This window comes from Urocitellus parryii, unplaced genomic scaffold (assembly GCF_045843805.1).
Source record: "Urocitellus parryii isolate mUroPar1 unplaced genomic scaffold, mUroPar1.hap1 Scaffold_125, whole genome shotgun sequence".
Lineage (NCBI taxonomy): Eukaryota > Metazoa > Chordata > Mammalia > Rodentia > Sciuridae > Urocitellus > Urocitellus parryii.
Genome location: NW_027551931.1, coordinates 484,865 through 499,416, shown reverse-complemented (window position 1 = coordinate 499,416; position 14,552 = coordinate 484,865). Strand labels below are relative to the sequence as shown.

General features: G+C 53.7%; 1 protein-coding gene across 3 annotated transcripts in view; it reads left to right on the top strand.

Annotated features, from left to right (window-relative positions):
• Positions 1 to 6,545: 6,545 nt before the first annotated feature.
• The window catches only part of LOC144251614 (flavin-containing monooxygenase 5-like), a 60,297-nt gene continuing 52,290 nt past the window's right edge, over positions 6,546 to 14,552 (top strand). For all 3 annotated transcript variants that reach the window (XM_077794444.1, XM_077794445.1, XM_077794443.1), the window contains exons 1-4: positions 6,546 to 6,597; positions 7,282 to 7,459; positions 8,858 to 8,953; positions 13,699 to 13,783. In XM_077794444.1, the coding sequence (XP_077650570.1) occupies positions 7,352 to 7,459; positions 8,858 to 8,953; positions 13,699 to 13,783 (289 nt within the window). In that variant the 5' untranslated portion in view covers positions 6,546 to 6,597; positions 7,282 to 7,351. The remainder of the gene's footprint in view (positions 6,598 to 7,281; positions 7,460 to 8,857; positions 8,954 to 13,698; positions 13,784 to 14,552) is intronic.

Below are 14,552 nucleotides of genomic sequence, written 5' to 3'. Positions count from 1 at the left end.
TGAGGGTGCAACATCTGTCTCCTCAGGCCAGCAAGATAATCCTGGAGATCAAGAAGGCCTTTGAGGAGAGCCTGAGCATGCTGAAGTGGATGGATGAGGACACCCGGAAGTCAGCCAAGGAGAAGGTGAGGCTGCCCGGGAGCTCGGGCACCCAGGCTTCCTGCACCGGGCGAGAGCAGCAGAGAGAGTGCAGGGCTAGGAGAGGCCAGCCTGTCCCCTGGGCACGCATGGATGCTGTCCTGCCTTGTGACCAGTCTAGCAGGCTGGGGGGACAGCCTGAAGCCCAGTGTCACACATCTCTTGGCCGAAGGTGGACAGGCAGGAGAGCACGCGCAAGAGAGGTGGACCAAGCCACTGTGGTGCCCACTCCCTCCACAGCTCCCAGTTCCCCAGTGGTGGGGGACGGAGCCTCAGAACCTCATCACCTGCCAAAGGTTCCAACACTTGAACTTTGGGGACACATTTGGACTATAGCAGCTTCCCTTGGGGAAGCAACATTTAATCAGAAACCCAAAAGATTAACTGGGGGCTGGGGTGGTGGCTCAGCGGTAGAGCACTTGCCTCACCTGTGTCAGGCACTGGGTTCGATCCTCAGCACCACATAAAAGTAAAGAAAAAAAAGATACTGTATCCACCTATAACTAAAAAATAAATATTTTTTTTAAAAAGATAAGTTAGGCAAGGAGGGAATGTTTCCAAAAAGAGATGTGAAAGTCCTAAGTGGGGAGGTGCCTGATCCCCCGCCCCTTGACCTGACCCTGAGCCCAGAGCCCGCAGAGCTGGGGCCAGCTGGCCAGCATCGCGGGTGCTCAGTTCTGTGTCCCTCCCATCTAGGCGGACGCCATCTACAATGTGATAGGCTACCCCAACTTCATTATGGACCCCAAGGAACTGGACAAAGTGTTCAACGACGTGAGTGGTTTACGCCCTGCCATCCCAAGTGCCCACTTGGGGAGGGGCCAAGGTGGGCGGGACACCCAGGGCTTCTGGAGGCAGGGAGGCTGACCTGGCATCATGACAGCCATCAGGGGATTAGCTCAGTGGGAGAACGCTGGCCTCGCATCATGACTCCAACTGGTTCAACCCAAGCACTACATAAAATGGGGGTCAGGGGGGCTGGGGCTGGCTCAGTGGCAGAGTGCTTGCCTCACACACGTGAGGCCTGGGTTCGATCCTCAGAACCACATTAAATAAATAAAAAAATAAAGATATTATGTCCATCTACAACTAAAAAATTTAAAAAAAAAAAAGGTTTTGGGGAAGCAGATCCTAAAAGGTGCAGCACCACCTGACCCTGAGCCCAGAGCCCACAGGGCTGGGGTCAGCTGGCCAGCATCACGGCCCTAAAACACCACGGGGTGGGTAGAAAGTGAAGCCCCTCACACCCCCGCTCCTGCCCCAGAGCGGCCACCTGTCTTCAGGGTTGTACCCCGACCTCCTCAGAGAAAACTCGGACCTCAAATTTTGACCTTGAGATGGGAATGGGAACGAGGAGGCAGCCATCCCAAATGCACGGTGACGCTCCGCTGAGGTGGAGGGGGATTGCTGCCTCCCTGCTTGCTGCCAGAACCTTCGGCACATCACCCCTTTAAGTGGGTTGTGATTTTGCCCCAAATAATAGTTTCCTATCTTCTCATGAGTGAAATTTCTGAAATTCAGGCATTTTTGAAATTATAATAACCTCTCATCATGGTTCTATTTAAAACCTAAGACTATTAAAATTACTTCTGAGAATAGGAGACTCATTCCGCAGCCATGTTTCTTAAGAATAATTTCAGACACCCCAGGGTCATCATGATGCGAGACCCAGAGTCTCCTGGAGATAGCTCAGGAAGGGCCCACAGGACAGGGACCTGCCCCTAAGGGCCCAGTGTTTTATAGCAGCCCTTGGGTACACCGTAAAGATCTGGAGTGGACCTGGGGGAGGGCTTTGCACCTGTCAGGAGCTGAGAGGCCTTGCCCAGGGGTGGGGGTGTGATAACACCTGTCCCCTGACATTTCAGAGCTAGACTCCAGCATGGTTCATTAAATCTGTGCTGTCCAATTTGTTAGCTACCAGCCATGGGGGGCTATTTAATTCATCAAAACTTAAGTTAATTAAAATTTAATTACACTAGCACATTTGAGATGCTCGGTAGCCACCTGTCACCAGAGTCTACCATATTGGCCAGTGTGGGTATAGAACACAGGGAGAACACACCCATCGTCACAGTCCTGCAGGACAGTGATGGAGATACTTCTTGCCCAAGGGAACCACTGCTGGGGCATCCTGCAGCACTGTGACACTGTCAGGCGCCTGAAGGAGACAGTTGTTGCTGGGCCCAGCAGGTTAGAGGCCTCCGGAGGGGTGGAGCCTGCAGCTCCAGCCCACACTCTGGCCCTGGTCCTGCCGACCCATCCCTTCACCTCAAGGGGTCTGAGTTTCTGAGTTTCCTCTGGGCGTGCTCTCATCCTGTGTCTCTGCTTCTTTCTTCAATACACGGCAGTTCCAGACCTCTACTTCGAGAACGCCATGCGATTTTTCAACTTCTCATGGAGGGTCACCGCTGACCAGCTCAGGAAAGCCCCCAACAGAGACGAGTGAGTCCCCCAGGCCCGGCCAGGAAGGCCTTGGTTCCCCACCATGGGGATGCACCCCACTGAGCTTGCCTTCCCCACCCACTGTCAGGTGCCAGGTGTGACTGTCACATTGGCCCTCTTTTCAAATTAAGAAATCAAAAGCCACTGGGTGCGGTGGCACATGTCTGTAATCCCAGCAGCTCAAGAGGCTGAGGCAAGGGGATCGCAAGTTCAAAGCCAGCCTCAGCAACGGCGAGGCGCTAAGCAACTCAGTGAGACCCTGTTTCTAAATAAAATACAAAAGAGGACTGGGGATGTGGCCCAGTGGTCGAGTGCCCCTGAGTTCAATCCCCAGAACCCTCTGCAAAAAAAGCCAGAGTAGAGCCCATCCTGGCCCCAGTCTGTGTGCCGCAGTGCCCAGCCTGTTGGCAGAGTGAACCTGGCCTCTGAGGCCGAGGAGGCCTGGCGCCACATCCCAGCTTCATGGCCTTCGCATTCAGAGCCTTCATTTCATTATCTTCGAAGTAGAAGGGAAGGGAACTGGTTCTGGGGTCATTGAAGCAATCCAGTGTGGGAACTGGGGAGAGCCAGGCCCTGAGAGGAGGCCCTCCGCATGGGTGAATGTCCCATAACTCCTCACAAACAGGAGCGGTGGTTTCTCCCACTGTCTCCCTGAGAGCTGGGGAAGGTTCTAGATGGGCGCTGATAACCAAGCACATGAAAACACTGCAAATCCCACTGTGCATCAGTGTCCCTTAGGGAGCAGTTTCAAAGATATTTCCCTAGGATGAGGGTGTAGCTCAGTGGTAGAGTACAGCCTAGTACTTGAGACCCTGGGTTCCCTCCCCAGCACTGCCAAAAATGTGGGTGAGGGTGTGGGGGTTGCCTCCTGAAGTTTTTTTTTGTTGTTGTTGTTATGGTGGTGTTTGGTTGTGGGGGCTTTTGCAGCGGGGGTAGGGAGTTCCTGGGGATTGAACCCAGGAGTGCTTTATCACTGGGCTAAATTCCCAGCCTTTTTTTATTTTTTATCTTAAGACAGGGTTTGACTAAGTTGCTGAGAGCCTCACTAGGTTGCTGAAGCTGGCCTTGAACATGTGATCCTCCTGCCTCTACCTCCCAAATTGCTGGGATTACAGTTGGGCACCACTGCACCTGGCCATAGCCTAACTTCTACCCCAGATCTTAAGTCAGAATAATCTGGAGAAAGACCCTTCTTTTTAAAATGGTCTCCCCAGGAAATTTAGATGTAGTCAGCCCAGTACTAGTCCCTCCACTCCTGAAACAGGATAAATCTTACCAAAAGTCAGAACGAGTCCTCTTTGCCTCTGGCGCCCTCTTGTGGGCAATGGAGGTTCAAACATCCTTTTCCTCCAAGTTTTCCATTGTCAACCAGGGTCCCCCTAATAAACAAGAAGGTAGGTGGGCCTTCACCTTCAGAATATGGCACAGACACTACTGCCAATTTACCTGGCTTTTTAAATTTTAGATTAAAATTTTTCACTTAAACTTGTCTTCTAGCCAGACACAGCAGTATTCATCTACAACCCAAGCTATGCAGGTGGCTGAGGCAGAAGGAGCCAAAGTTCAAGGCCAACCTAGGCAATTTAGCAAAGTAAAAAATAAGGGCAAGGGATGAAGCCCAGTGATAGAGCACCCCTGGGTTCAGTCCCCAAGGAAGGAAAGATTAATGCAGTGTGGAAAATCTGAACCAGTCGTGGTGGTGCACACCTGTAATCCCAGTGGCTCAGGAGGCATGGGCAGAAGTTCAAAGCCAGCCTCAGCAAAAGTGAGGTACTAAGCAACTCAGTGAGACCCTGTCTCTAAATACAATACAATATAGAGCTGGGCTGGGGCTCAGTGGTCATGTGCCCTGAGTTCAATCCCCATTAGCCTCCTTGCGCCCCCCCCAAAAAATACAATATGAAAAATCTGAAAACTTATCCATGAACTTTTCATACCCTGTACACTAAAATCATTGATCTGTCTTGCACTTTTTGGATTTTTTACATAATCATGGCCTCATGCATTGGTCCTTTGGAAAATAGCGTTTTGCCAGGCATGGTAGCACATGCCTGCAATCACAGCAGCTAAGGAGGCTGAGTCAGAGGGATCATGAGTCCAAAGCCAGCCTCAGCAACTTAGCAAGGCCCTAAGCAACTCAGCAAGACCCTGTCTCTAAATACTATATTAAAAAGGGCTGAGGATGTGGCTCAGTGGTTACACACCCTGGGTTCAGTCCCCAGTATGAAAAAAAAAAAACAGAAAAGAAAAAAAATTGTGGTTCCACTAAGATTTACAGATTTTCCACTTTCATATACTGCAGCCAAAAAAATTTTTTTTTCACATTAGTTAACATCATAGTTGACCTCCTGAGAAAAGTCTTAAAGTACTATCAAATTCATGATGGTCAATACAAGTTTTCCAAAATTTTAATTTTTCTTTAAAACTTTAGTTTTTTTTGAAACCTCACATTTTTATCATTGGTAATAAATGACAAAATGTGAATTATTTACCCTGAGGTGCTAAGCTTCCCTTTTCATTTTCAAGAACATGTCTGCCTAGTTGCCCAAGTCCAAAATTCCATGGCTGGTCAGTCATCCGAAGAGGATGAGAGAGGCCTGAAGCACCACGTGGGTATTTCCCCATTGGTCACACGGGATATTAAAGACTGGTACTTGGGGGCCGAGATTTAATGGAATTAATAGTTAGGCTACTTTTTCCTGGGTGTTGTCAATGAAAATGACTGGCTGGTTTGTTTTGGTTGGAGCACCTTCTGGGGAAGGAGAGGTGGCTGCTAGGACTTGCCTGGCTCCCTGCCCAGGCGGCAGCAGTGTCATCCACGGTTGCTTTTGTACCTTGATGCACATCTCAACAAGTGGCAGAGGCAAAGTGTCTCAATGTTATAATGAAGATAGTTTTGACATCATAAACCAGAGGATCTTGGGGACTGTCCACAGACCACACCTTAGAACAGTTTCTAGACACATTTCAAGCCTCAAAAATAACCTCAATTCAATATCTGATGGTCCCTCTTGCTGTCTGTGAGTGCCTTGGTGTGGCACCCTCTGAGGTGACATCTCTGATTTATAGACATTCAGGTGTTTTCTAGTTTCCCCCTCAGAAACAGTGCTGCCCGATGTCCTTGTGCTGACTTGGGCCCGGGTCAAGGAGAACCCACTGGAGTTCCACTCCGCCCACCGCCTGGGCTCTCTTGCACCTGTTGCTTGCAGGTGGAGCATGACCCCGCCCATGGTGAATGCTTACTACTCGCCCACCAAGAATGAGATCGTGTTTCTGGCTGGGATCCTGCAGGCACCCTTCTACACCCGCTCCTCGCCCAAGTAGGCCATCTCTGGTGCTGGTGCCCCGATGGGTCCCCTGCCCCTCAGCCAGCCCTGTGTCTGCAGCTGACCCTGACAGCCATCTTACTGAGCCATCTGCGCCCCGGTGGCCAGGTGGCCTAGGATTGCAGCGTCGTGGGTGCAGAGGGCAGCAGCCCCTGTCTCCTGCCTTCCCTCCAGGGGTCTCTGGGGCCGAAAGCTCCTGCAACCGGGGAACGTGGCACAGTTGTGCAGTCAAGAGCCCCATGTGGGAAATACTGCTGTGCCGGTGGCTTAGAGCAGTCACAGCCAGGGAGTTGGTGGGTGAGGGCAGTGTACTAGAAGCTGGACTCCTGGGATGACCGTGTGGAGCTTGGGAAGAGGTGCTGGCCCATTCCCAGGCTCCGTTTGCTTTAAAGCTTAACTGCTAGTCTGTGGGAGGGGACAGTGATCCTCTAGAGTGTCCAGCACGAGCATGTCACCCACAGGGCACAGCTGGCTCCCTTAGACTGCCCAGCCTCCCACTGTCTCTAGGGCTGTGTCCCACAAAGCCCCGAGAGACTCTGCTAAATCTCAGGCCCAAGAAGTGAGGGCCACATGACAGGGTAGGAGCCAGAGGCCTTGCTCTCACTTTGCGTTTCTCCCTCCAGGGCCTTAAACGTTGGTGGCATTGGTGTCGTCGTGGGCCATGAGCTGACTCACGCTTTTGATGATCAAGGTACAGGTTCCTTGGGGTCCCTCCAGACAGAGCCCATCAGCTTCTTAGCCCCGTTGCCTCTGCTCCCTGGGACTTACCTTTGGAGAGAAGGACCAGAGTCTAAACCCTGGCTCAGCTGCTTGCCAAATGCTCACAACTCGGCAAGTTACGTCATTCCCCAAGCCTCCTTATCTGCAAAATGGGTGCAACAGATCCAGGTGGGGGTGGAGAGGATCGTGTGAAGACTATAGCTAGCACCTTCTAGAGGGTGCTGGGTGCTCGGTGCTCAGTGGGAATCAGAGACGTGGAAGTCACACCCTCCTCAGCAGCTAATGTCCAGGGTCTTCCTCAACTGCCCCCTGCTTGGGGACAAGAAGGAAGTGGCAGAGACCCTGGAGACCAGGCCTGGCATGTGCTCCTGATTCTGTCAACTCCACTGGCCCCTTGCTGGCCTCCATTCCTTGGGATCCGAGGCCCTTGGCCAGTGGAGATCCACCCCACGCCTCGAGCCTTTGTACAGCCGCTCAGCCGCCTGCCTGGCCACTTTCCCCCACCCTCTCCCACTCGGTCTGGCCCTCTGATGGGCATCCTGTCCCTGTGCAGGCTGGAGGGTGGGGGTCAGACAGAGGAACCCACTTGTCACTGGGAGAGAAGAGCGATAGCAGGGACAGGTCCCACGGTGCCACTCCTGCGCTCCGACCACAGGGCGGGAGTATGACAAGGACAGGAACCTCCAGCCCTGGTGGAAGAACTCCTCAAGCAGCAGAGGGAGTCCATGGTGGAGCAGTATAGCAGCTACAGCGTGAATGGGGAGCCCGTGAACGGCCGCCACACCCTTGGGGAGAACATCGCAGACAATGGGGGCCTCAAGGCGACCTATCGGGTGGGTCTGCTCCCCCTGTGCACCTGTCCAGGTCCACGTCTGTCCAGATGCCTCATCAGTAGGTCAGCGTAGAGACGCCTGGCAAACTGCAGGAGTGCTGTGCCTCAGTTTCCTCATCTGTCGGTGGGGGTGGGGAGGATATGAGCACTGACTGTGGATGCAGAGCCTGAGCCGGGTGCCCAAGGCCCTGTGCTCAGAGACCACCTGCCTGAGAGACCCGGGAGAGAGCCAGGGTGGGGTCCACCTGCAGAGCCGGCCCCTTCTTACCTTTGAGGGGGAACCCACTGCCAGGTAGGGCAGCAGGGCCCAGGAGGACACTGAGCACAGAGCCAGTTCTGGGTTCTGATCCTAGTCTAGAGTAAGTGGCTACCATCTGAGCTCATTGGCTTGGCTCTGAGCCCCTGACCTACACCCTCAGGTGGCCAGAGGTGAAAGCAAGTGACTCAGACACAGGTCCCGGCCCGAGAGGCAGCCTGGCAACTCACCAAGGAAAAAGGGCCAGGGGCAGGGGGTGGTGGAAGGAGTGGGAAGCAAGGGCCTCTGTCACTGAGAAAGGAGCTTGGTTCTATTCTGGTGACAGTGGGAGCCACTACAGGGTCAAACAGGAGACATTATCTAAATCCTTCTTTAAGGCAGGTCTGCAAGCCCACAGCCCGTGGGCAAATCCAGCCCCAGCCTGTCCCTGTAGGTTTGGGGGACCTGGCCACACTGTGTCCACAGGTTGCCTGTGGCTACTTTTGCACTCTGAATACAGAGGAGGATAGTTCAACAGGGACCGGTAGCCCCAAAGCTGGAACATCTACTCCGGCCCTCACAGAGGAGGTCTGCCAACACCCGCCCTAGACAGTTTGCCACATGAGGAGGGGACCAGGCTTGTGTCCTCTGTTCCTCTGAGTCAGGGCGACCCGTTGGAAGCTGTTGTGTGGTTACCCAGGCAAGAGGCCGTGTGGAACAGAGGGAAGGGTGAGGAGGGTCAGATTTGGGGTGTTTGGCTTGGCTGGAAGAGTTGGGGGGCACTCTGGGATTTGAGCCTGAGTAACTAGGAAGGTGGTGGTGCCATCGTATGGTGGCAGGTTTGGTGAGGGTACGTGTGTGTGTGACTTATTCCTCTGTGCCATGCTGAGTTGGATGTGACCTTGGGTGTCCAGCTAAGGCAGTTGAATATCCAGATCAGGGAAGAGGCTGGCGCCAAAGTGCACATTGGAGAGCCATTGGCATTGTATGGCGTTTTAGGCCTTGGGGTTGATTGCACTCCCCTTTAGGGAGGGAGCAGAGAAAGAAGAGGGATCCTCCAGGCTGAGCCGAGGCCCAGACCCCAGAAACCAGCCCCGGCCTGCACACTAGCACCTCGCCCCTATGTCTTGGCTGCCCTCAACCTCTGGCCTTCTCTCCTCCCAGGCTTACCAGAACTGGGTAAAGAAGAATGGGGAGGAGCAGACCTTGCCCACGCTGGGTCTCACCAATGACCAGCTCTTCTTCCTGGGGTTTGCACAGGTGAGTTCTTTAGGGGAACAGGTACAGGTCCCCTCCGATCACCAGCTCCCTAACTCATCAGACCATCTTCAGGTCATTACCCTGTGAGGAGGTGAGCTTCCTGTCATTAGAGAGATTCAAGAAAGGGCCAAGAAAGAATACTAGTATCCTGTATGTGGTGGAGTAGGCCCCTCCTGGTTCTGGGGTTCTAGAAACTTCTTAACATAGCCAGACATGGTAATGCACGCCTGTAATCCCAGCTCCTTGGGAAGCTGAGACAGGAGGATCACAAGTTCGAGGTCAGCCTCAGCAACTTAGCAAGACCCTGTCTCAAAATAGAAAATGAAAAGGGTTGGGATGTAGCTCAGTGAGAGAGCAGCCCTGGGTTCAGTCCCCAGAACCGGGGGAGAAAGAAATCAAGACCCACCAGGTCGGCACTTGAGTTGGCCTTCAGTTGATTCCCAGAGCTGCTTCACGAGAGAGTGTCCTGCCCAGTAAAGATGAGATCTGGACTAAATCCAAGATTTGTAAAGTAGAGTTTGGGCAGAATCCCAGCCTGGTACGTTGGCATCAGACAGAGACCCGGCTCTGGCTGAAGAGACACAGCTCGGTGACACCTGCGTCAGAGAGGTGCACAGGCGCACACCAGCCTCCCCTCCGACCCACCCACGGGCCTTCCTGACTCCTTGGGGTGTGAGCACCAGGCGAGGGCTCATTCTACCCCTGCACAGTGACCCCAGCTTCTCCCCCTTGTTCCCTCAAAGGTCTGGTACTCTGTCCATATGCCCGAGAGCTCCCACGAAGGCCTCATCACCGACCCCCACAGCCCCTCCCGCTTCAGGGTCATCGGCTCCCTCTCCAATTCCAAAGAGTTCTCAGAACACTTCCACTGCCCCCTTGGGTCACCCATGAACCCTCGTCACAAATGTGAAATCTGGTAAAGGGCAGAGCACAGAGAGCCAAGACGGAGGAGAGGAAGGGGCTGAGGACGAGCCCCGAGGGGAGGCTGCCGAGTCCGCCCCTCCTTCCAGCCCCTTGGCCGCCCAGGGCCCCTTCCCCGAACTGGAGGGTTTGCAGCCGGCACTGGGCCAGGTGGGGGTCCTCCACATACCCGAGTTGCTCCCCTGTGCAGACCGGCATCCCAGCGTGCACCAGCTCCAGCGGGCATTCGGGTATCAGGCTGGTGGCTCACCAGGCCTGGGCCCCACAGCGACAAGGGCCGGGGGACACAGCCCCCTCGCCCACATCCAGCACCACATAGACCACAATTACCACCGTGTCAAATGCTTTAAGATATATTTTGGGGGGAAACTATTTTTTAAACATTGTGGAATACACTGGAAATCTTCAGGGAAAAATGCATTTAAAACACTTTTTTTTTTGTGGGAAGGATTGTTATATTTATTATGTTTTCTTCTTTTTTCCTAAATAACATGTGGACAAGGAAACCCCACTGATTTACCCCCTCACTGCAAGGCTGGGCTGAGGCAGGGACACACACACACCTGCGCCAGGCCACTAAGCAAATCCTCTGACTGTGGTGACTACTGCATGGCCACCCACAGACAGGAAATGTGGGAGCCAGGCAGAGGCCCAGTTCATGGCCTGCTGCTCTCAGCTTGCTGCCCCTGCCCCCAGAGTTCAACCATGGAAACCCCAGCAAGGAAGATCTCATCCCCACAGTCACAGCAGAGGACTGATGGCTATGGCAGATGAAGCCAGGTCAGGGTCCCCAGCATATTCTGAGGGCACCCAAGCGCCCTGGATCTGGAGCACAGGGCCCTCCAGCACCAGATACATGCAGCTGCCCGTAGACCTTCTCTTTTGGCCCTTCCTCTTCGGGTCACCCCGCGGGACCTGTTGCTTCTCTGTAGCAACTCCCCACCCCAGCCATTCTGGGCTCTGCCTTGCAGGATCTCTCTCCCCCAAGGGAAGGAAGAAAGAGACTGTCGTTCTTCTTGTCTGCAGAAGGGTCCAGATCCTCCCCTGAGCTCCGTCCTCAGCCCCCAGCCTGGTCAGCTTCCAGACCAGTTCTCTAGTGCCTTATCTGAGGCTGCAGCCTGGGCCGTGCTGAGGAGATGACCCCTGCCCCAGTGGCCCAAGGCCATACTCCCACTCCTGATGCTCACAGGGCCATGTCTCAGCCCCCAGGAGCTCTGGCCTGCAGGGCTGTGCTCAGGGTAGTAGAAGGTAGATGCTGCTGCCCTCGCCCTGGGCTCCAGCCATCAAGGCCCACTGGTTTAGATCAGGACGTCCCCTGCAGCTGGACAGGCTCCCCTCCTTAGACAGGAGGCTAAGGGAAGGGTTCCTCAGCGCAGTCTGGCCCGTGGAGTCAAGAGACCAAGAAGGTCACCCCTTCCTAGAGGCCACAGCTCCTCCCAACAGTGGATGCTCAGGCTCCACCAGGTAGGTGGAACCAACTGCAGCTGCACAGCAGCTCCTGTGAGAGACCAGGCCCTGCCCATGGCGCGCCCCTTACCTAGGAAGCCTTGTCCAAGAGGCACAGACAGCTTGGGTCAGCAGGAGGCTTGTGAGTGGGCTCCAGGTGAGGCCCCTGTTCCTCACAAACAAGTTCAAGGCCTGGGAGCTCTTTGGGAGAAAGAGAAGAAGGAACCAGGGAAGGAGCTAGAGCCAGCCACCTGGGAGTTGGGCCTTTTCCATCCCTGTGCCTCCGCTGCCCCACCCTCCTGCCTTCCCCAGGGAAGGGTGGTCCAGGAAACTGTCAGCACTACCAGCCAGACACAAGTGTCTTGGCCTGGAGTCTAGCCAGAGGGAATGGAGATGGCACTCCCAGTCAGGATGTGCGGGACAGGGGGAGAAGTCCAGGCCCACGCAGAGGCAGCGTCCCCACTCCCATTGCCCCTCCACAGTGTCAAGGCCAAGGGGAGATGGGCAGCTGCACTCCCAAGACCAGGGGAGCCTCGGGCTTGCTTCTATGTGGGCACATGGATGTGGGGTTTGGAGGTGGGAATCTATTTTTTGTATTATGTTTCGTGCTACTGTAGTTTTGTGTGGCACTATTGTAATTAAAATAAAGTACTTGTATCGAGAGCCACTTGTGTCTGAGTGTCCTTCCAGGGTGCTGTGCATCCTTTGGAACCACAAGAAAGCCCCAGCCAGCCCAGAGCGGCCCACCCTAGCCTCACTAGGAAGAGGCTTTGGACCCTGAGGAACAGCTGGAGCTTCCTCCTGCCTGCACCCACCCAGCCGGCACCCCCCCCCCCCAGCCGGCACCCCCCCCCCCCCAGCCAGCCGGGCTTCATGGACAGGCTTGTGTGCACCCCCTACCCGTGAGAATGATGCATCTCATGGCCTGGGCCCAAGGGGCTCCCTGGTCAACGTCATCTTTCCATTATCTCAGAGCAAAAGAGTTTCTGGATCTCCGATGCTTGGGCAGGGCAGGCAGGAAATTCAAAGAGGTCCGAAAAACAGCCTCCCCTGGCTTTTACATGCGTTCTTCCTGCTGCCTAGAATGTTCTGACTTCCCCACCTGGTGAACTCCTACCATCTTTCAGTGCTCCACTCACCATCACCTCCTCTAGGAAGCTTCAGGTCTGCATGGGGGTGCTCACACAGGCTTTCCTCTCCTTCCAGAGGGTATTAGTTTACTAGGACTGTTGTAACTAGGTACCACAAACACGGTGGCCTACACGACAATTGAGGTGTTGGCCTCCCAAGTCTCTGGGGTGTGGGTCACCAAGCCCAGCCTGACTCTACCTGTCTTTAAAAGGAGTAGGTCATTTCTCTGTTTCTCTGTCTATAAGACCTACAATGTACTCTCTCTTCTTCTGTCTTGGTAACCATCAGGTATGGGCGACAGTGAGGATGCCAGAGACAGTGATATGCTTTGAGCTCAGATTGTCCCCATGAGGTGCGAAGGGGCCTGCGAGGCCCATAGGCCCCAGTGTCTCTCTTCAGGGCAGCTGGGAGAGCCCCCTCCCCTCCACCTCTTGTCCTCAGGAGAGCAGCCTGTTAAAAGAGCAGGTCCCTCTCTGTCACTGGCTCCCACCTCTTGTGTTTGACCCTGTTGTGTCCTGTTTTGTCTGGGGCAGTGCCGGGATTAACCAGGCCTCAGGCTGCAAGTGCCCCACTGAGCCACACCCCAGGCCTCCAGCTTCTTTCTGGAGCCCAAACAGGCCAAGCCCTTTCCTACTGAGGCTCTGGGTCCCTTTTGTCCTTCAGGCTGGAATGTTCTCTGCACAGAGGGCACACCCCTCCCCAGCAGGATGGATGCGTGAATTCTGTTTAGACCTGCCATGAGTCACATGCCTATTGGAGTGCAGCCATGTGCAAGAGTTCTCACCCGCCTCCCCTGGAGCTCACAGTCTGTGGGACAGAGAATTTCTCAGCCCTGATGCTCAGAGGAGGTGTCATTCGGGGACACTGGGTTGCAGGGCAGGAAGTGGCTGAGCTGGGTTCTGAACCCAGGCCGCCCACTTGGAAAATGTGAGAAGCCGCTAGAAACAGAATGCCCCAGGGATGCCACGTGTGCAGAACACGCATGTGCGTACACACACACACACACACACACACACACACACATGAAGGCACAGGATGGAGGAGCTGGCTGCTGCCCACCCTTTTCCCAAGAAGGGAGCTTTTAGCCACCCTTCCCCCAGCCCTGGGCCTGCAGATGCCCTCCCTCCAGACAGGCCACCTCCCAGGGACTAAGGACAGGCTCCTTCCTCCCCCTGCTGGGGTCCCAGTGCCCCTTGCCGTCCCCATCTTCCTAGACCCTCACCCAACCTTGTTCTCCCCCCAAACAGGACTTGAAACCCCAGCCTGGCCCTTCAGACTTCACCCGACACATGTGGAAACACACAGGATGTAACTTGGGAACAGCTGGAAAAAGTAAGCAATCTGTAACAATCGTGTAAGCAGAAGGGCCTGCAGAGGCCTCTGAAAGGGTGAGGGAGCAGGGGGTTAGGACAGACTTTAAACTTGTAAAGAGTTTGGCCCACTGAAGAGCCCAACCAGAACTTGAAAAATCTCAGAAGAGAAAACTGAGAAACTTTACCAAATACCGTCAGAGAATGCCCTTGAGCACCCTGCCGGTGGGCGGAAAAGTCCAGTGTAACATTCAATGCCAGCTCTCCCCAAATTAATGTGTGATTTCAACATACTCTCAGCCAAAACCCCAAGATCATTTTGCATAGAATTTGCCGAGCTGCTTCACATGAAAGGGAAAAAGCACAATCAGGACAATTCTGAAAAAAAAAATTGAAACAACGAAGGAGCTATATTCCATATGTAAATATTTATAAAGCAATGGTAAATGAGAGCTGCTGTAGGTTAGGAACAGGTACCAAACTGGAATAGAACAGAAGCCAGAGACAACCCTGCACATATATAGGAATTAGTGGAAGATAGAGGAAGCACTTCGTGAGTGGAGAAATGAACCATTTAATAAATGGTGTTGGGGGATCCATTTGAGAAAAACTGAATTTAGATGGAATTCCTTCCTACTGTGTACATCAGTAAGTTCTCTATGCATTAGAAACCTAAACAGACTAAAATTATAAATGTATTAGATAAAATATAACAATCTGTTTATAACTTTGGATTAGCAAAGCCACCTTTTTTTAGCATTTATTTTTACTGTAATTGGACACACAATACC